Source organism: Myotis davidii, unplaced genomic scaffold (genome assembly GCF_000327345.1).
Source record: "Myotis davidii unplaced genomic scaffold, ASM32734v1 scaffold147, whole genome shotgun sequence".
In the NCBI taxonomy this organism is placed as follows: domain Eukaryota; kingdom Metazoa; phylum Chordata; class Mammalia; order Chiroptera; family Vespertilionidae; genus Myotis; species Myotis davidii.
This window is the reverse complement of record NW_006383010.1, coordinates 422612-443818: the sequence shown is the minus strand read 5'-3', so window position 1 is coordinate 443818 and position 21207 is coordinate 422612. Positions and strand designations below refer to the sequence as shown.

At 40.5% G+C, this 21207-nt stretch overlaps 1 protein-coding gene across 1 annotated transcript in view; it reads left to right on the top strand.

Annotated features, from left to right (window-relative positions):
* The window catches only part of ROS1 (ROS proto-oncogene 1, receptor tyrosine kinase), an 88754-nt gene that overhangs the window by 2836 nt on the left and 64711 nt on the right, over positions 1–21207 (top strand). The window contains exons 2-11 of the mRNA XM_006778496.2: positions 2497–2541; positions 4224–4283; positions 6461–6487; positions 10496–10556; positions 13397–13545; positions 14528–14666; positions 17593–17794; positions 18432–18508; positions 20206–20328; positions 20492–20676. Coding sequence (XP_006778559.1) covers positions 2497–2541; positions 4224–4283; positions 6461–6487; positions 10496–10556; positions 13397–13545; positions 14528–14666; positions 17593–17794; positions 18432–18508; positions 20206–20328; positions 20492–20676 — 1068 coding nt within the window. The remainder of the gene's footprint in view (positions 1–2496; positions 2542–4223; positions 4284–6460; positions 6488–10495; positions 10557–13396; positions 13546–14527; positions 14667–17592; positions 17795–18431; positions 18509–20205; positions 20329–20491; positions 20677–21207) is intronic.

Sequence of the window (21207 nt, the reverse complement as noted above, 5' to 3'; positions counted from 1 at the left end):
AAGAAAGATAGATTTCTTGCCCTCACAAATCTTAACTTTTAGTTTCTATGAGATAGAATGGGACCCCCCAAAAAAGAATTTTTAGCAAACATTTTTCAAATTTGATTTTTTAAAAGGCAAATCATTGACCCAAGAAGCTCAGTAAGTCCCAAGTAGAAAAAAAAAAAAAAAAACAAAAAAGCCATAAAAAACACATGGAGGGATTTAAATACACATAGCTAAGAGAAAGAAGCCAACCGGAAAAGGCTATGTACTACCTCATGTCAACTCTGTGACGTTCTAAAAAACACAAAACTATGGAGACAATGAAAAGATCATTGGTTCATAGCAATGGAGTTTGAGGGAATTGGGAGGGAGACGATGAATAAGCAGAGCATAGAGGATCGTTAGCAGGGCAAATGCTCTGTATGATATTATAACGATGGATATATGTCATTATACATTTGTCTAATCCCATAGAGTGTACAACACCAAGAGTGAATCCTAACATAAACTATGGACTTTGGATAATTATGATTTGTCAATGTCAGTTCATCCTTAGTAAAAATGTAGTATTTGGTGAGTGATGTTGATAATGGGCGAGCCTGTGCATGTGTGAGGGCAGGGGTTATATGGGAAACCTCTGTGCCATAATCTCAATTCTGTTATAAATCTTCTGTTGCCAAAGAAGATTCAAATAAATTCCAGGAGGTACTTTTAAAAAAGATGTGATTTAAATATAGACAAACAACAAAAACAAAATAAGACTATACTCCATAAAATATTAAAATAAACTAGGAGCAAATATTTCTATAATTCACAGAAACCATAGAAATACATAATAAAAATGAATTACCAACTTTTCTTCTATCAGTTTGGCAAAGATAAAAACATTTTGTTGGCAAAGTTTAGATAAATTGGCACTTTCATACACTGTGGTTAGGATGCAAATTGACAGATTTCTAGAAAACATGGGTTAATAAATATCATAATTAAAAGGAAAAATATACTTTTAACCCTGAACATCAAGAAAATTATCTGAAGAGATTATTGCATAAGTAACCAAAGAAATGTCTGCAAAAGACTATTTATAGCAATTTTGCACCTAATAGTAATAGATTTCTAAGTGCCTGGCATTGTACTATAATAATGCATTATTTAATCAAATCCCCCTGAACTTCATGAATTAAATATTATTTTACTTTCCTCTCAGATGAGAATACTGAGTTTAGACAGCACAGGTTAACTTTCAAAATATCACATTGGGAGCAGTGGGATTACAATGCAGATCATTCTGCTGTTTCATTTATTAGGACAGGAAGTAAATGAAATTAGTTCCGGCTGAGGTGGGCAGGAAGAAAATCTTGTGCCAAGAAGTAGGTGTTGGGTTAAGAGGACTTGAGACCCAGCACTGGGATTGTGTGTTTTAAGCAGATGAGTGGGGCAGGAGGAACTAAGCAGTGGTTCTCAACCTGTGGGTTGCGACCCCTTTGGGGGCCAAATGACCCTTTCACAGGGGTCGCCTAGGACCATCCTGCATATCAGATATTTACATTACGATTCATAACAGTAACAACATTACAGTTATGAAGTAGCAAGGAAAATAATTTTATGGTTGGGTCACAACATGAGGAACTGTATTTAAAGGGCCAGAAGGTTGAGAAACACTGAAGGCAAGAACAGAAGGTGTGTGCCTTGCTGGGTTAATCACTTCTCCAATTCAGTGGTTCGAATTCAGCAACTTTTAAGGGGAGGTCCTGAGCAGTACCAACTGGAAAAAATTCACTTAGTTTTCCTTTGCTCATAATTCTAAGTCAATCAGTGGGGCAGGTTGACAATTAGGTCATATCTACATAATGTGATCCAAGCACACATGTGATTATCATAGGCCCAGAATTGCCATCCTTTGTGAGTCCTTCTGTCTATGAAGGACTCCATTCCAACAAGGAAAAGGAAGAGAAAGAGCAGTTTAGAGACTTCCTCCCCTTCGTTCCCATTTCTTTTATTTTCCCCCAGCACAAAAAAGTTCTTAAAATTTCTGAACACGTGAGGAATAAACAGAGCAATCTGATGTCTTACTCTATGTAAAATTCTGCATTTGTATTTTTCTCGGCTCTTAATCAGACTGCTTTTAAAAAAAAAAAAGAAAAATCTGAACATAATTCATCTTTTATCCAGAGTCTTTTGACTTCATTAACTGACTAATGTCACAGGCTTGTTTAATATTGTGTGAGACTCTCTCCATTGTCCTTAACCCATCCTATTGCCACACCCCCATCCCACCTTTACCATTTCTGAAGAATTCTTAGACATTATATCTTATAATTTGCACTGGGATTTTGTCTGATTTCATGACTAATTTAATGACTTTAAGAAATTTGGCTCCTTGTTTTCCAGTTAGAAAACACTGAGAAGGAAGGCAGCACTATTCCAGGAAGCTTTTTTAAACAAGGTGTGGTAGTTATTACCTCACACAATATTGGGAGCTGGTGTTTATTACCTCCTTCTTCATTGCAGGGCAGGCATCTGGACAGCGGTACGCCGTATAATCTGAGTGAACCAGTGAGTAATTGCTTCTATTGTTAAGAACTGTACAGAGTTAGCAATGATTACAGAAAAGGGGGCAATGGTCAGGTTTTATTACAATAAGGTGTGTCCTAAGTAAAATCTCATTTCTTTGTCCCTGCTGGAGGAATGACAATAAAAAGTATAGTTATAAGTGAATGATAGACTATTCACAGATGAAGTCAGGGACAGTGTTGAAAGTGGAAAGAACACAGGACCAATCCAAGTCCGTTATTTTGATTCTACATATTTGCATGGTTTGGGGCAAATTATTTAATATTTCTGAGACTTAGTTTTATTATGTGTTATCTGAGAGGGTTGGATTAGGTAGTCTCCAATGTTTCTTCTAACTATTACATTTATGGTTTTATTACTTTTCTGCACCTGTGCCCATTTATTCAGCAGATGTTTAAATGATTCAAAGCATAAGTATGAACTAGGCACTGTGTTAGGTAACAGTGAAACAAATGAAAATGAGACCACAACAACCCAAAATCTATGGGGCACAGCAAAAGCAGTCTTAACAGGGAAACTGAGAACATTCCAGGCCTCCCTCAAGAAACAAGGGAAATCTCAAATAAACAATCTAACCTTCTATTTAATGGAACTGGAAAAAGAACAACAAAGCCCAAAGGGAGTAGAAGAAAGGAAATAATAAAGATCAGAGCAAAAATAAACAAAATAGAATCTAAATGAATAGTATAAAGATCAATGAAACCAAGAGCTGGTTCTTGGAAAAATAAATAAGATCGATAAGCCTTAACCAGGCTCATCAAGAAAAGAGGAGAGCGGATCCAAATAAATAAAATCCGAAATAAAGGAGAAGTAACAACTGACACCACAGAAATACAAAAGATTATGAGGAAATAGTACGAACAACTATATACCAACAAACTGGACGATCTGGAAGAAATGGATACATTCCTAGAAACATACAATCTCTCAAAGCTGACGTAGTGGATGAGCTCACCTGTGGAGAACTTGAAGCATGAGAAGAGAGAAAGCTGAAGATAGAAGACAAAATCAAAATGTGTGGGGAGAGGGAAAAAGAGACGGCAAAGAAGGAACTGAGAGGAAGGAGGGGACCCGGGTGTCCCTGTGGCCTGTGGAAGAAATGTCTACACAAGCACAGGCATCAGCAGATCAAGCGCAGTTCGGAGAAATGGGCCGCATCTGTCCATAGGAGGCCCAGGCAGCTTTGGGAGAAGGTTTTCAGGGCAGCTGTGGGGCGAAAGCTGGCCAGTGGGCAGTCGACTTCTCAAACTGTCCACCTAGTCAAGGTTTGATGTGCTGCCCTCTGCTTGAGCGCCAGCTTGAGTCTGGCTTGTCACGTGAGGCCACCCGATGGAGCCACGATCTGTTCAATGTCATGCTGACCTAGACTTTACCTGCTGCCAGCCACCCCGGGGACAGGGTGCTGCCTGAATTTTGTCTGCTCTCTGGGTTCTTGCCCTGCCCATTCCAGACTGAAGTCCACTAAGCACCCTTCCCAACTTCCAGTGAACCACACCGCCCTGCTGTCTGTAGACAGGACAGCTCTGCTTATCACCCCAAAGGTCCTAATTCTTTCGAGGCCACAGATGCCTTGGTAGATTTCTATTTCGAAAACATGGTCGCATTTTCAGATGCCAAAAATTCCCTCTTGTTCAGTCACCGTTGTCTCTTCTTGTGTCTTGCAGTGCATCCAAGGATGTCACTTTTGGAACTCTGCAGATCAGGAAAAGTGTGCTTTGAAGTGTGTAAGTGTTAACTATGTTTCTGTTTCGATATTAATGTTCCCCTTAGGAGAAATGTTGTCTAAGAGGACTCCCATTTGAGTTTCCGTTGGCTTTCACTTCGTTGGCTTGACCCTAAGGGAAAGTATGGCAGCCTGAGTGATACATAGTAATGGGGGGAGAGTGAGATTACCATTACTAACCCAACTGGAGACCATGGGAGGTTAACACAAACCATGACACCCCGGGGATGCCCAATGGATGCCTCCTACAAAGGCCTTTTGGTAGGATGTTAGGTATTTGTTAAATTCCAGGTCCTGCACTTCTCAAATGTCAATATACCCTTAACTGGGAATCTTGTTGAAATACAGATTCTGGTTCAGTGGGTCTGGGAGGACCTGAGATTCTGTGCTGATAACAAGCTCCCCAGGTAAGGTGATGCTGGTGGCTCCAGACCCGTCTCTGGATAGGAGGGCCCTCGGCCATGTCCCAAGTGGCTCTGCAGGGAACATGGTAGTAATCTAATCCAGAGGTCACGAGCACCTAGCTTCATTTCTCTTTGGGTAGGAAATATATCCCCCAATACCTTATTTTTCATTTATCTCAGCTTTGCCACTTAATGTGTGACTTTGTTAAGGTACTTAACTCCTTGGTACTATACTTTCCTCATCATTAAAATAGGATACTAATCGAATCTCCCTCCTAAGGATAGTGCCTGATACACGGTCATTACTCAATCTCATGAATAAAAATTGTGTAATTTAAAAGTGGGCTGGAAGCCAGGTGCAGTCACATCTCCATAAGACAAGGGAGCAGCAACAAGTTGCATTTACATGGGACAAGGGAACTGGAAGTAGCCCGGAAAGGTCTATATTTACAAAATAGAGAGTAGGAAGCCCTTCATTCAGATGGAAAAGAACGAAGCCCAGAGGAATGGAAGGACTATGAGGGAGGATGGTCTTAGGAATTACTATAGTAACCAATTCGAAGGGGGATATTGACCAATCAGAGGGGATATCAGGACACAGGAACTACAGCCTTTATAAGCCATGGGGAAAAGAACTCAGTGGGACCCTTCCCTCCTCTCTACATGGGAGTTCATTCTGTGGGACTCTTCGCTCTCCCCACGTGGGAGTCTGTATCTATTCTTCAATAAATTTCCACCTTTGCTATACCAAAAAAAAAAAAAGAAAAAAGAAAGTGGGCTGTATTGCAGGTTGTTCAGGTCAGAGATTATATCAGTAAGGTCGAGGTAACGTTGGGTAATATCATTTTCCACTAATTACTCAAATTGTAGCATTGGGATTTAAATAAGGACATTGGCCTCTTCAACAGTCCTCATAGCTGTTCCTGTATAGTATGTCCTCGCAGATCTTTGTCATAGCAGTTACTCATGCCCATTCTCATGTTTATGACCATGTGCTTCATAGAACGGAAGTTACCAAAAGGTGGGGCAGGTGGGATCTGGACCTGGGAACTACTATACACTCTAAGACACAGGTACCTCTCCTTGGCAGCACTTTAAACAATTGCAATTTTAAGCATTATTTGTCTAGCCATGTGCTTTGTCCTACACGTAAGCCCATCAGGGTAGGACGCTCTCTATCTTGTGCACACTGCGCCTCCTGCACTGAACACAGTGAAGGGCAGATAGCAGGTGCTCAGACACACACTGGATGAGTGAATGAAGGGAAAGTACCATTTGTTGTCAGAAAACAGTCCAGAAGCAGAGTGGACGCTAGCATGGCCCGCCTGGGCAGATGGACCTGCTAGCCTTTCTTAGCTCGAGCTATTGGTAGTTTTCACTCCAGGTTCTGTCTTCCCTGGGCATCTGCCAACATCCCTTCATTCTCTAACCTGGTCCATCACAGATCCCCCCTTACTTGATGGGGACTTCCTGGCAGACATCATGCTTTTTTACAGCATCTTCCCAGTGATGCAAATGTAAGTTTCACAGCTCTTCTTTCAGTGGCCTGTGTGGGCAGACGGCCCTGCTCTGGGCTCCCTTGCTTTTTACTGTTTTTTATTTGTTTGATTTTTTAAACTTTATTTAATTTATTATTTTATTTTGTTATTGGTTGTTTGCCAATGGTGGGATAAGAAGTTAATTTGGGAGAAATGTAGAGCTAAGTATCATTAAAATTATCTACAGCTTTAAAGATTTTAAGTAGTTTTTCCTTGTTTTTTGTTTTCCCACGCAGAATGACACCTTTGCCACCGTTTGTGAGGTAAGTTGGCAGTCCTTATAGAAAGGATGTCATCCAACTCCATGTCTTTATCTCTTGTGGAAAAGCTGGTAAAATAAGAACAAAGAAACCTGAGTCATTCTTGGGTGTGCTACGATGCTGGGCATAAAGATGGCTTTGGAATTCCATGGTGACACACGTATTTGCTGTGTTTTATATATCTGTATGCATACGCAATGTATAAAAAGTTAATATATGTGTATACACGCATACATTTATCCGCACATGCTGCTCTGGTTGGAAGGGTTCTAATTCCTGAAGCCTGGGCAGGCGAGGGTGGCAGGGAGAGGCAGGAGCAGATGTCAGGATGTCCTTATTTCTGCTGATTTTATTGTCTTCCCCATAAAGCATATGCTCTTTCATTAAATACAATGCATTCAAAAAAGAACATTTTACTTGCAACTTTTCCCCTTATTCCACAAACTCCTTGGGCAGCATTTTGAAGCACAGCGTGTGTGTTTTTTCTTGCTCTTCAATGAGGGACCTTGTGCTGACGCTGCTGCCCAGGTCTCCCCTCCCTTCCCAGGCCAGGCCCCTCCCCCGCAGCTCCTCCCAGCACCCCATTTTCTCTGCTCCTTCAGAAGGACCTTAGGACTTTGAGCTTGTCTTCCTCAATCTTTTTGAGCCAAACCTGTTCTTCAGAGTTCATTTTAGATCATTTGACAATAGGTACTTATCACTACATTATTTCTCAGTTTAAAATCTATGTTGCCTTGTTTTTAAATGTTCTTAAAAACCAGAGGACGGAACTGACTTGTCTTGCCTGAGGAAGGAGTACAAATGATCACCCATTAGTAAAATGGAAAAATTCCCCATTTAGTAGATAATACAAATAAAAAAAATTTTTTTAATTGGAATAATTTCTCAATAGTCTGTGATTACTCTGTACTTGAGTGATTTTTTCCTTGGGAGTGAATGGTGGTGGGGTTAGCTAAGACGAGATAAAACACAGGAGCCGAGGGAGTTGCCACATATGTAAATAGACAAAAGTTTTTCCTGCTTGAAAAATGAAACAAAACACTACCTTAGAACCCTTTAGTGCAGCGATTCTCAACCTGTGGGTCGCGACCCCTTTGGGGGTCGAACAACCCTTTCACAAGGGTCGCCTAAGACCATCGGAAAACACATATATAATTACATATTGTTTTTGTGATTAATCGCAATGCTTTAATTATGATCAATTTGTAACAATGAAATTGGGGGTCACTACAACATGAGGAACTGTATTTTTAAAAATATATATATTTTGTTGATTTTTTACATAGAGGAAGGGAGAGGGATAGAGAGTTAGAAACATCGAAGAGAGAGAAACATCAATCAGCTGCCTCCTGCACGCCCCCAAATGGGGATGTGCCCACAACCAAGGTACATGCCCTTGACCGGAATCGAACCCGGGACCCTTCAGTCCACAGGCCGACGCTCCATCCACTAAGCCAAACCGGTTGGGCGAGGAACTGTATTAAAGGGTCACGGCATCAAGAAGGTTGAGAACCACTGCTTTAGTGTGATAAAAGCAAAATTAGCCAAACAAACAAACAAAAAAACCCCCACATCTCAAAACCAACAACAAACCAAAACAAACCAATTAAAAACAAAAAACCTCAACACCTCCAACAACAACAACAGTCGCAGGAGGATTGTGTGTTGGAAGTCAGAGAGAGTTCAAGTGTCAGGCATTGAAGCAGCCCACTGATGTGATAGCTCCCTGACTCATTATGCTGCTTAGAGGATATAAATATTTTCTCTCAGTGTTCTAACATCTAATTCTACTCATTTCTGTTTATACCTTGCCATGTTACACCTTAAAATGTTATACTTTAACGTAGAACTGAATAGTAGTGCATGCTCTATAGAGATAGTTATAGAGATAGACATATATTTTAAATTTAGCTGATCCCTCTGTAGGAACTCAAGCTCTTAAACCAGGGGTCCTCAAACTTTTTAAACAGGGGGCCAGTTCACTGTTCCTCAGACCATTGGAGGGCCGGACTATAGTTTAAAAAAAACTATGAACAAATTCCTATGCACACTGCACATATCTTATTTTGAAGTAAAAAAACAAAACGGGAACAAATACAATATTTGTATTTGCATGTGGCCCGCGGGCCGTAGTTTGAGGACCCCTGTTTAAACCATTCATGCTTTAACCTACGGAGCTTGGAATTTTTGCACATGTTCCTTGGAGGAAATAGTCTTGGAAGTGAAAGCTTGGCAAAATTAAACTTGGAAAATGATGTCCGCAAGTAAGATGGCTTATTCCTGATCATTTAAAACACAGATGATGCTGTTTCTTAAAATCTTTTTATGGTTTCTTATTGTTGTTTGAGGAAAATCATGTCAATATTTGCTGACTCCCCTTCCTCTCTGAAATCAATAAAAATATATTAAAAATTTGATTAAAAAAATAAATGGTAATTATGTGACAAGATGGTGGTAATGCTATGGTGATCATCATATTGCAATATATAAACATATCAAATATTGTACACCTTAAATGTACACAATGTTATATGTCAATTATATCTCAATAAAACTGGAAAATATACAAGTTTCATAAAAAGTAAATAAAACAAAACATTTAAATGCCTAGATAGATCAGAATTTTGTTACATATTTTTCCCTGAAAAAAATTTAGGAGAACTAGGCCCACTATATTCCCAATAGTCAGTACTAGCTATATTCCCAAATAAACATTATTTCATCTCATTTTGCTGCCACTTGGTATATTGATTCCCTACAGATAATAAATGTATTGAATGTATTTTACTGAAACATGAAAGATGTGAGAAAGATATTAAACCCTTAAGTTAAATAATCTGGAGCCCAACCTGAGGTGTTTAAATTAATCCTTAACTAGGCAAACCTGGGCTTATCAGGCTCTGCTTCCTCTGAGCACACAGATCGAACACTGGACAACCAGTATTTGCAAATCACAGCCCTCTACCTGGGATATTTAGGGCGAATGCATCATACCATGGTTTCCACTATTATCATGAGAAACAATAGCATGTTTTCCTAGGTATGATAAGTTGAATGAAACTAGGAAGATTGATCATGATTGTGATGTAGTTTTACAATGTGTGTCTTTTCTCCAAATTTTGTTCTTTCTTCATAGCTAATGTTAATACATCTGTTCCAGGAAATCTGTGTCTCAGTCATCAAAATGTTTACTCTGGTTTTGATTATTGAGATAATATATTAATCATCATTACGTTTTTGGTAGAACTTAAAATTTAATGTTGGTATTAAGGCCGCCATTAAAATGTTCAGTTACTATAAAGATTATAGTCAGTTTTTAATTTTTCAAGGAAGGCATGGAAATAAATAGGTATAATTTTAGGCTAGAGTTTTAGGTTATTAGCTCACCAAATCTTTGACTGAGATGGCAAATATAATTGCATTGTGGAGCTTAGTGTTATTTTCAAACTGTGGGGTGTGACCCATGAGAGGGTCATGAAATCAATTTAATGAATAGAGACCCGATAAGCAAATGAAATAGATTAGCATAGAATAGAATAGAATAGAATAGAATAGAATAGAATAGAATAGAATAGAGATTGCATCACAGGTATGGGATTTCTTTTGGGGAGGAAACTGTTCTAAAATTAGAGTGTAATGATGATTGCACAATTCTGTGAATATACTGAAAATTACTGAGCTGTGTGCTTTAGATGGGTAAATTTTAGGATGCATGAAATAGATCTCAATAAAACTGTTAAAAGGGGGGGGGGGGAGTAAATACTGTTTCAAGAATGTATTTGTGCACCAAGTTCTTTCATTACATGTATTTTGAAATCTGGGACATGATCAAAAAAGTTCAAAAGGTGCTGTTCTGATCCCACTGGCAAATGAGAACTTTATGATAGTCGCAATCATTGGTGGATAGGTGTACTTATTTGTCAGGCACTCAGATTTCAGAATGTAGTCGAAGCTTATCAGCCAAAGCAGTAGCGAGGCTGCCCTGACACGCGTGCTACCTGTCTCCCACAGCGGGAGTCCTGTGAGGTCGGCTGCAGCAGTTCTGAGGGCGCCTATGAGGAGGAAGTCCTAGGTAAGTGGACACAGGCGGCTATTACTGAAAAGTATCCACCACTCTAGGAACCTATGCTTCACGTCTGTAGCTCACTCAGATCTGTCTAGCTACCTGTAATTCAATAATTTCAAATGTGAAAGCCATTTGATACAGATTCAGTGTGACTCTTCTTTCAGAGCAAAAGAGGGGAACATAGCACACGAGTGATGTTGAGAACCTGGTTTTGCCCTCGTTCAGTAGATGCGATCACTCCTATCAATGAGAGAGACAAATGTGAAGGAGCCGACTAGATGTCAGGAAATGCCACTGTCCTAATGAACTGAGTATAGGAATTGTTAAATTTAACGTTCGGTTAATTATTCAGCTAGCAGTTATTCAATAAAGCACCCGCCAGAAGCGTGGCTCCCTACAGGACTCCAGGACATTTGTATGATGTGTGGAAGCTGGTCCTGAATTCAGCCCTGGCTGGTTTTGTTGCTTATCTGGGCCTGGAGCCGAAATACAACTGAGGCCTGTCAGTGATGGTGAACCTTTTGAGCTCGGCCTGTCAGCATTTTGAAAAACCCTAACTTAACTCTGGTGCCGTGTCACATATAGAAATTTTTTGATATTTGCAACCATAGTAAAACAAAGACTTAGATTTTTGATATTTATTTTATATATTTAAATGCCATTTAACAAAGAAAAATCAACCCCAAAAATGAGTTCGCGTGTCACCTCTGACATGCGTGTCATAGGTTCGCCATCACTGGCCTAGATGTTACCTCTAGGGAGGAAAGGCCAGGAAGTCCAAATCTCACAGCCAGTGATAAGCTAGGGGAGGAAAGTCACCCTGGGGGCAAGGCCCCACCCTACAATTGATTGACCACCGCTAGGCACCTGGGGCTTTCCACCCCGTGACCTTCTGTACCTGGCCCACCATCCTTGCTCTTCCCTCGTCTGTCTCAGGGGTGGGCAAACTTTTTGACTCGAGGGCCACAATGGGTTCTTAAACTGGACCGGAGCCGGAACAAAGATGAATTTGATTAAATCCCTTTCCCCAATTTCTTATATTGCGCAAAAGTTCACTAGAGATGGTGAAGGGACAGTATGATGAACACCTGGGCACACATCACCTAGAGTCTAGACCAGGGGTGGGCAAACTTTTTGACTCGAGGGCCACAATGGGTTCTTAAACTGGACTGGAGGGCTGGAACAAAAGCATGGATTGAGTGTTTGTGTGAACTAATATAAATTCAAAGTAAACATCATTATATAAAAGGGTACGGTCTTTTTTTTTTTTAGTTTTATTCATTTCAAATGGCCGTTGTTTGTCCACGGGCTGGCTCAACCTGTGGGTCGCGACCCCTTTGGGGGTCGAACGACCCTTTCACAGGGGCCACCTAAAACCATCGGAAAACACATATATAATTACATATTGTTTACAGTAGCAAAATTACAGTTATGAAGTAGCAACGAAAATAATTTTATGGTTGGGTCACAACATGAGGAACTCTATTTAAAGGGCCAGAAGGTTGAGAACCACTGGTCTAACTGCCTACAGCAGAACTACTAGCTGGAGGTAATTTATACTATAAACAATGGATAGCACTGCATTCCTATCATTGATATCATATCTTTGTGATGCTGGGCTGTTTTGGTTATTGCTGTGATAGAAAACAAGTACCATGAGAAACTCAACATGGAACAGGAAACGAGATGGTGGTACCCAATCTGATATCAATATTAAAGACATTGTACCGTCCCCCAAAAGCACACAGATCCCATTAGTTAGCAATCATTTTAAGGATGAAACACATATATTATTTTGTCTTTAAATGTATGTGCTATTTTTTCAAATCTATTAAGTTGATAGAGCATGCATACTTACGTTATAATAATAAATGGAACTGTTAGATAATTCTTTGGGTCCAGAGAATCCTAAAAAAACTACTGAGAAACTAAAGATTTCAGAACTGAGGAAGTTTGGAAAACTGATTTACATCCTATTTTAATATTCTGAAATTATACTACCCACTTAATTATACAATTTGGTTAAAATGCCAGTATAATTAGTGCTTTATTTTAAATTTCTCACTGGCTTTGGACCAGTGTCTGTACCACTGACAGATAAGATGTATCCAGTCTAAATAGAGGCATTTGTGCATACAACCATATCTTTAGTTTGTTACAACAAATCTTATTACCCAGGCACCTAACACCTTGTTTGTCTTGAAAACATGATCCAGTTACCTGTTGGTCTGCTATCTTATTCTATGTGAGATACCCTCCATGTCCCTTTTCTACATGGCAGGAATGATAATAACTAATAATATATTGAAATGTGAATAGCTATCACTTATTAGGCATTTATGAGTCAGGTTTTGTTCTAAGTAATTTATAGGTATCAGCTCTTTTTTCCTCAGAGATATAAGTATGATCATTGGCCTCATTTTACAGATGAGAAAAATGAGGCACAAGTATAAATACCTGCTTGGGGCTGCTTGGGGCTGTATAGCTGGAGAGGGATGTAATTTGAATTGTAACCCAGTTATCTCATTCCAGAGCCTTTTGGGCTGTGCACTGTATTAAAAGTAGTATATAGCTCAGTTTAGCTTCTCTTTCTCATTTGGTTCACTCTGTCTTGATATTTTAGAATAAACTACTTTACCTCTTTTTCCATATACATCACCATGGCTTTGAAACAAATGTCTTTTTTTTTAGCTATGAAATATACATTTACTTGTATGTGTAAAACTCTGGTCCCTTCTACCCGGAAAAGTAAACGTGTTTAAGAGGATGTGGAGAAACTGGAATCCTGCACACTGTTGGTGGGAATGTTGGTGCACGGTGAATGAAATCTTGTTCCCCCCCCCCAGAAAATGTAGACCTCCCCACGGCGCCCTTTGCTTCTTCCATTGGGAACCGAAGTGTGACATTGCGATGGAAGTCTGCCAACATCTCTGGGATAAAATACATCATTCAGTGGAAATACGCACAACATCCGGGGAGCTGGACTTACACTGAGGTATGAAAAGCTGCCTATGTACTTAAGCAGTCTTTTCCCCGAAGTTAGTTCAAGTGCCAAATTACTACATGTAACCTATAATAATGAAAGCATAATATGCTAATTAGAGCAGATGACCCTCCGGACGAAGCCCGGGCTGCAAGGGAAGCCTGGGTCCCGGGTGCCAGAGGGAAGCCGGTGCGGCAGCCGGGGGAAGGAAGGCCTACTCTTGCATGAATTTCGTGCATTGAGCCTCTAGTTATAGGTATAAAGACATATAGGTATAAAGACTCTTCTGGGGAAGAGTCCAACATAAAATGAGGGCTTGGATTAGGTGAATTTTAATGTCTGCTACTCTGTAACATGTTACTGCTAAACCCTTTATTTTTTGAGGAAAATATACTAGACATACATATTATTCCTTCAGCACAGCAGCATATAACCAACTACTCATATTATTGGCCATTATCTACCCATCCCACTTAAAATGATTCTAATGAGGATAAAGGGCAGGAAGGTATCAGCACTGTCCCTTTTAGGAAAGCATGAGCCAGTTTAGAAAAAATATCCCTAAGACACCAAGTGTACAGGATGTCCCTCCAAAATGTATACATACTTTAACAGCTTAACTAGCTCAGTTGATGTTTCTTTCTTTTCAGATTTAACCGATTGGAATTAATAATGGTTAAAAGTATGTATACATTCTTTGGCAACACCCTGTATCAACTTGAACAGTTAAAGTAAAGCTTTGTGGTAAATGCCAAATAACTGAATCCATGATTTTGTGATTTTGAAGCAGGAAAGGGTTTCTATGTGATTAATGCAGACTGACATCTGGATGCCTCAGCTCCAAGCTCCAGACCTTCATTTCATCTGGCCTGGGAGGTGCCACGTCCCCTACATCCAAACAACCACCTATCTTCTTCAAATTAATCTGTGCTGTGGAGTCACGGTGAAGATAGTGATTCTACAAGTGCTGATGGTTGATCTCTTGTTGATCCAGGCCGTGTCCAAACTCTCCTATGTGGTTGAGCCCCTGCACCCCTTCACTGAGTATATTTTTCGAGTGGTTTGGATCTTCACAGCCCAGCTGCAGCTGTATTCTCCCTCGAGCCCCAGTTACAGGACTCACCCTTATGGAGGTATGGCGTGTCCTTATTGCTTATGAAATAGATTATCCTAAAGCTTTCCTTTAATGTGTTTTTATTTTAAACAATGAAATAAATCTGTGCCGTCATTAACTGATCCATTCAACAATCGAGTTCCTATGTGCCAGGTAGTGTTCTCGATGCTCATCATACCTCTGTGATCGAAGCAAAATGCCCTGCTCTTGTGGAGCTCACATTTTGGTGGAATAGAAATGAAGCAGTAAACATAATAAATAAGGAAGGTATATCTTGAGTGGTAAGGTGCCGTGCACTCTGTTAGAGGAGTGTTTTGAACAGGATCTGTCCTTTAAGGGGTTGGAAATGGGGGGTTGAGGGGGAGGAAAGTCAGGTTGCAGTATAAATAAGATGGTCAGAATAAGGCTCAGTAAGCAGTTAGGAATTATGGGAGGTTTTAAAGCAGAAGAGCAATTGTTTCACATGCCCCCCCGCCCCCGAAAGATAATTTTGGCAACTTCACATGGAATGGATTGAGGGAATGAGAGAGATTGGAAAGTAGAGAGACCATCTGGAAGGTTACAATAATACATTTATACTACATTTTATCAGAGATAGCTAAAAGAAATACTACATATATTGGAGCATTTTCTGATTTCTTTTGAAGATGTGACTTTCGCCTCAGGAAAAGGATGCAAGCCTAGAGCCTGTTAGGCAGGCAAATTCCTGGGGCCGACATTCAGGGAGAGCTGCCTGGTGCCCTCAGGCTCAGAGTGAGCTGAGAGAACCCGCGAGGACTAACTCCAGGCCAGATGTTAGCTGTCCTACCCCTCAGTTCTGGAGATGCAGCTGTGTGCAGACCTTCTGATTGAACTAGGCCTTGGACCTAAGGAAGGACAGCTGATGAAGTTGATTTGGGCATTTTCCCCTTCCCTGATTAGTGTCCCCTTCTTGCTTGTTAGATTTCAGGGTAAGTGTGGCCACCTCTGCAGGTTATTCCCTGACCATTCCCTCAGGTCAGACACTGAGCTAGGACCATGTTTGCAATGTTACAGATCAGAGTAGAAGACATGCATCCATCTTTGTTCAGAAAAATGCCTCATATGCTTCAACTGTGCTGGATCATTTTCCAGTGCTGGAGAAACACCATGGTTGTCAAATAAAAATAATGACAAATGCAAATTTTGCTTTCCATTTCTGGGCCTTTCTCCTGGATATGCCCTCCAGGTGTCCCAGACCCTGTACTGCAGGGGTCCTCAAACTTTTTAAACTGGGGCCAGTTCACTGTCCCTCAGACCATTGGAGGGCCGGACTATAGTTTTTAAAAAAACTATGAACAAATTCCTATGCACACTGCACATATCTTATTTTGAAGTGAAAAAACAAAACGGGAACAAATACAATATTTGTATTTGCATGTGGCCCGCAGGCCGTAGTTTGAGGACCCCTGCTATACTGGCTGTCCTTTCCATGGATAGCATCTCATGCTTCAATTCTCCCTCACTTTTCTAGCCACCTCAAAACATATAACGTTATCTATTTTGTGTTCCATTGACTCATGGTCCAATTCCCTTTTAGCTAGGGAAAATACATGACTTTAGACAGTATGACTGCCTTGTAATTAGGGCCCTTATGTAGATAATTTCTTCACCAGCAAGAATGGTTTGGGGCAAGAATTACCTTGCCTAATCTGACCAGTCTTTCAGGGAAGGCTTTTGTGGGGAGATTTGGACAATAATCACACCATGTAGGTGGGATGGAACTTGCTTGAAGTGGAGCAGATTATATCTGGCCTTAACCGTGATGAGTTAGGCTTTTTGACATAATTCCCACTTCCTTCTTCACCACGGTGACTGAGTGCATGGAGCAGCGGAGTGACGCATTGATGTTTGTGTTTGCTGAAGATCAGTCTGAGAGTTGGGGAGGAATTGTATCAGAGAAAGGCTGACAGATCAACTAAAGGCCTTTTTATTTTACTTATTTTTTTTAACTCTGTTTTTATTGTTGACACTATTACAGATGTCACCCTCCCCTGTCTCCCTCTGCCAGTCCAATGTGAGGGCTGAACTACCTAATTTCTCCCAACTCTAATAAATCAAGGGTGACATAGAGCATTTGCCAGAAGTGTTCAGAGGGAAGAGGCTACTAAAGAGCAAAGGGACATTAAAATGCTACTTTCTATGGAAAGAGGAAGTAAAACATGTGTTTTCAGGGGTGGGAGGTATGAGAAGTAGGTGGAGATGTAAATGGAAGGCAGGCTGTTAAATCATTTGTTTTCTTTCTGTTCTTTGCCACTTAGGTAGCTTCTGAAGTCTATGATGCTTAATTAATTAATGCATGCTCCTTTAATTCTTTGCAAGGGAAGGAGGGTAGCTAAAGTGCAGTCAACCTGGATTCCAAGGGACCCTGGGAACTGGGGGAAGGAAGGTATAGTCTGGGTCATCAGGTGAAGCAGACTGTTCTAGCTCAGGCTTATCTGAACACATATCTTCAGTTGGAACTGGTCAGGCATAGCACTGCAGGGAGTGAAAAGGCCCAGGACTTAATTCTTTCAACTCATGCTAATCATTGACTCAGTTTTGTTACCCAATTCTTTTCTCCTTCCCAACTTTGTTCCACCCCACATTCAGCTCTTTTAAGTCTCTGGAGAGTTTTGACAACTTTTTTCTAGAATATTTATCCTATCTGTATGCTTCCACATTTAATTCTAGTTCATAAGTTAGAAGTGGGGAAAATAACATTTGAAAGGGTCTCTTAGGAAAACAGCTAGCAGGTAAGACTTAGGGATCAAAAGTTGCAACTCATAGATATCTTACCACCTTCTGTCTATCACTTATTTTGACTACTGATAAAAGTATTTCACTTATGTTACCTTTTCAAGAAAACAGGCATTGTTTTCTATCCTATTTAAAAACTTAAGCCCTGCACATGCTTCTGCTTACTGTGTCACCATTATCTCTTCTAGTTCCTGAAACTGCTCCTCTCATTAGAAATATTGAGAGCTCAAGTCCTGACACCGTGGAAGTCAGTTGGGCTCCACCCCAATTCCCAGGCGGACCTATTTTGGGTTATAACTTAAGGCTGATCAGCAAAAATCAGAAATTACATTCAGGAACGCAGAGAACCAGTTTCCAGTTTTACTCTACTCTACCAAATACCACCTACAGGTAAGAATTAAGTGGTGCAAGGAAAACGTAACCAGCATGGCTATAGGCATAATAATTATTTAAGCAACATAGTTTAAGTGTATTTTGAGAAGTCCCATTGAATCTGTACTGTTGGGATGAAGTTGTCTTTTTCCTCAAGTTGGCATACTTACTAGATCACACATCTTAAACAGAAACATTCTCAAGTATTTCTGATATATTCAGAGGATCCTTATAAATACGGGCTAAATAAAAGACATCATAAATACCATGACTATCATTTCTTCAGTTAATTCAACATAAAACAGTAAGGAGGTGAAATTCTGTTTATGGTATTTTGTATTAACGGTTAGGGGTTATTATTTTATTATTGTTAGCTTTTCTAGCATTTACTAAGTCCCTCTAAATTAGGGTAGGAATGGGGTCAGGCAGATAACAGAGTTCAGTTTTTGACCTCTGTGGCCCTGAACTGTTCTATGGGAAATGCAAACAAGGATGTGATTGATGGTCATTTAGTGCCCAGCACTGGCACCAAGTAACTAGATACGTGCATTGTCACATTGTCCTTTAAATAGAAACATGATTGCTCCTTCTATTTTTATCTCCTGTTCACACCGTGCCATGTAAAACACATGTCTCCCAATTGTTTTTGGACCAGGTTTTCTATTGCAGCAGTAAATGAGGTTGGTGAGGGGCCAGAAGCAGAATCTAGTATCACCACTTCATCTGCAGCAGGTATGGCCCAGTGCCGCTCTTCTGTTACACAGAACTAGAGGGGGTGGTGAGGGTGGGTTCAGGCCTCAGAGGTCCTGGGTCATCTGGTGTTCCTCCAGACCCCCCTCTTCTGCCCAGATGGACACTGTCTTTTTAGTACTTGGTAAGCTTTCAATTTGATGTATAGAAGTAAGTTCTTAGATGGAAAGGTTTCACATTAGAATTTAGAAATTTAAAGAGTAAAATCAGAAAGTTTAGGGATTCAAAAATGGCCTCAAGCAAATCCTTGGTTTCAGGTAAAATCACTACTGATTGTAACACATTTACACACTTAGGGGTAATACATGATCTTTCTGCCTCAACCCCCATTTTATATTGTGCATCATTGTCATTTAAAACATAGCAGATATCTTTTCTCCCAGTCTCCTTAAGGTTTTCAAATATATCTAGACTTAATAATCTCCATGTTACCACTCTGAATATCCAATCTATCAAATTAGCTTTTATTATTTTATAAGTACCCCTTTTTTTGGCCTTTGGCTTTATATATTGATTTCAGAAAGGAAGGAAAGGGAGAGTGAGATAGGAACATCAATGATGAGAGAGAATCATTGATCAGCTGCCTCTTGCCCGCAACTCGAGCATGTGCCCTTGACTGCAATCAAACCCAGGACCCTTCAGTCCACAGACTGACGCTCTATCCCCTGGGCCAAACCAGCCAGGGTGGCCTTTGGCATTTTAACAATTGCCTAGAGAGACTGAACACTTATTGCATGATGGCTAGGTGAGCAAAATAATAAATGAAAATGCTTTCTAAGAAGCACCAGAAATATTGAGGAATCTAAATAAGAACCCAGTGAAATAGTTGTGAATAGCATGCAAAGGTCCAGAATTCTCAGCGTCTGTGGTCTATTTTCCCTAGAGCCCATTGGCTGATTGAGTGCCCCTTACCTAACCGCACACACCTATGCCCGCGGGCATTGAATGTCACCTATCTCCAGCCTTTGTTTCCTTTGGCTGTTACTGGACTCTAGGAAAGGAGAGGTATTTTGGCTATGCAAAAAACATGTCCAAAGGGCAAGTTAAATATAGAGCAGGCTTAAGCTTGTCGTTACTGTCATTATTGCATAACATTTATTAATTGCCCTACAAGTGTTCTCCAGCACACACTTCATCAGTCTCCAATAGAACAGGACATCAAGCAGCGTTCTGCTGTCCTCAAATTTCCTTCCTCCAAAGACTTTCCTCCTGCCTCAGGGGGAGATATTGAAGACAACATGAAGATAACCAGTGCGTGCGTGCGTGTGTGTGTGTGTGTGTGTGTGTGTGTGTGCGCGTGTGTGCGCGCGCGTGCTCTAAACACCACTTTGGCCTGGGCTGGACCACCTCCACCAAGCAGTCAGATTCTTATGGCTGACCTCAGTGAGCTGAACTTCTCTTGTGGCAAGGCTGTTGAGAATGGCGATACTCCGTGTCATGTTATTTTGAGGGCATTAGAGCACATGCACATACAGCCCCCTTGGTGGACACTGTACTTGCTATCCCAATCCTGGAATCATGTGATTTACACCACAGTTGAAACGCCCCAGTGCCTTCAGAGGAAAGCTGACCAGCCTCTTTCAAGTGCTTGTCCCCTTGCTTTGGAGGGTGGCATTGATCTTCTTGTGTCGATGTGTATACGGTTGGGGCTGTCTCTGTAAATGATGTTGTCGTTTTAGTTCACGAAGAGGAACAGTGGCTCTTTTTATCCAGAAAAACTTCTCTAAGAAAGAGATCTTTAAAACATCTAGTAGATGAAGCACAGTGCCTTCAGTCAGATGCTGCACACGGTAACATTACAGGTCAGTATAGTAGAGAGAAGTATTTCCTTCGTGTGAAAAGAAAGATCCAGGTTGATTTCTCTTTTAATCTCTTCATGAAAAATTAAAGAACTACATTATCTTTTATGTAAGTTTTTTGTCTGGTGCTATAAAATAACGCACGTGCGTTTGCATGGTTTTCTAGGAATATCAGTTCATGTCCAGCAGCAAGTTGTTTATTTCTCTGAAGGGACTCTCATATGGGCCAAGGAGGCTTCCAACATGTCTGATGTGTCTGACCTGAGAATTGTTTACAGAGGTTCAGGATTGATTACTTCCATCTCCATTGACTGGCTTTATCAGAGAATGTATTTCATCATGGATGAACTGGTTAGTCTGAGAGTTTAAAGTGAATAAGCAGATACTGATATTAATATGTATATATTATATGTATTTACAAGTAAACATAATTTTTCATTAAATAAATATTCATTGATTATTTACTACTACAGGCCTGGTGCACGAATTTGTGCATGGGTGGGGTTCAGCTGGCCTGCCCCAATGGGGGCCCATCAGGCCAGGCCGATGGGGGTGGGGAGTGGAGGGGCCACCCGTGGTTGGCCAGCCAGCCCCACCCCCTGGTTGAACTCCTGGTCGAACTCCCAGTAAAGGGGACAATTTGCATATTAGCCTTTTATTATATGGGATGTTTTAGACACTAGGTTAACAATGAATCATAGATCTGCTCTATAGGAAGGTCTAGACCAGGGGTGGGAAAACTTTTTGACTCGAGGGCCACAATGGGTTCTTAAACTGGACCAGGGGGCCGGAACAAAAGCATGGATGGAGTGTTTGTGTGAACTAATATAAATTCAAAGTAAACATCATTACATAAAAGGGTACGGTCTTTTTTTTTTTTAG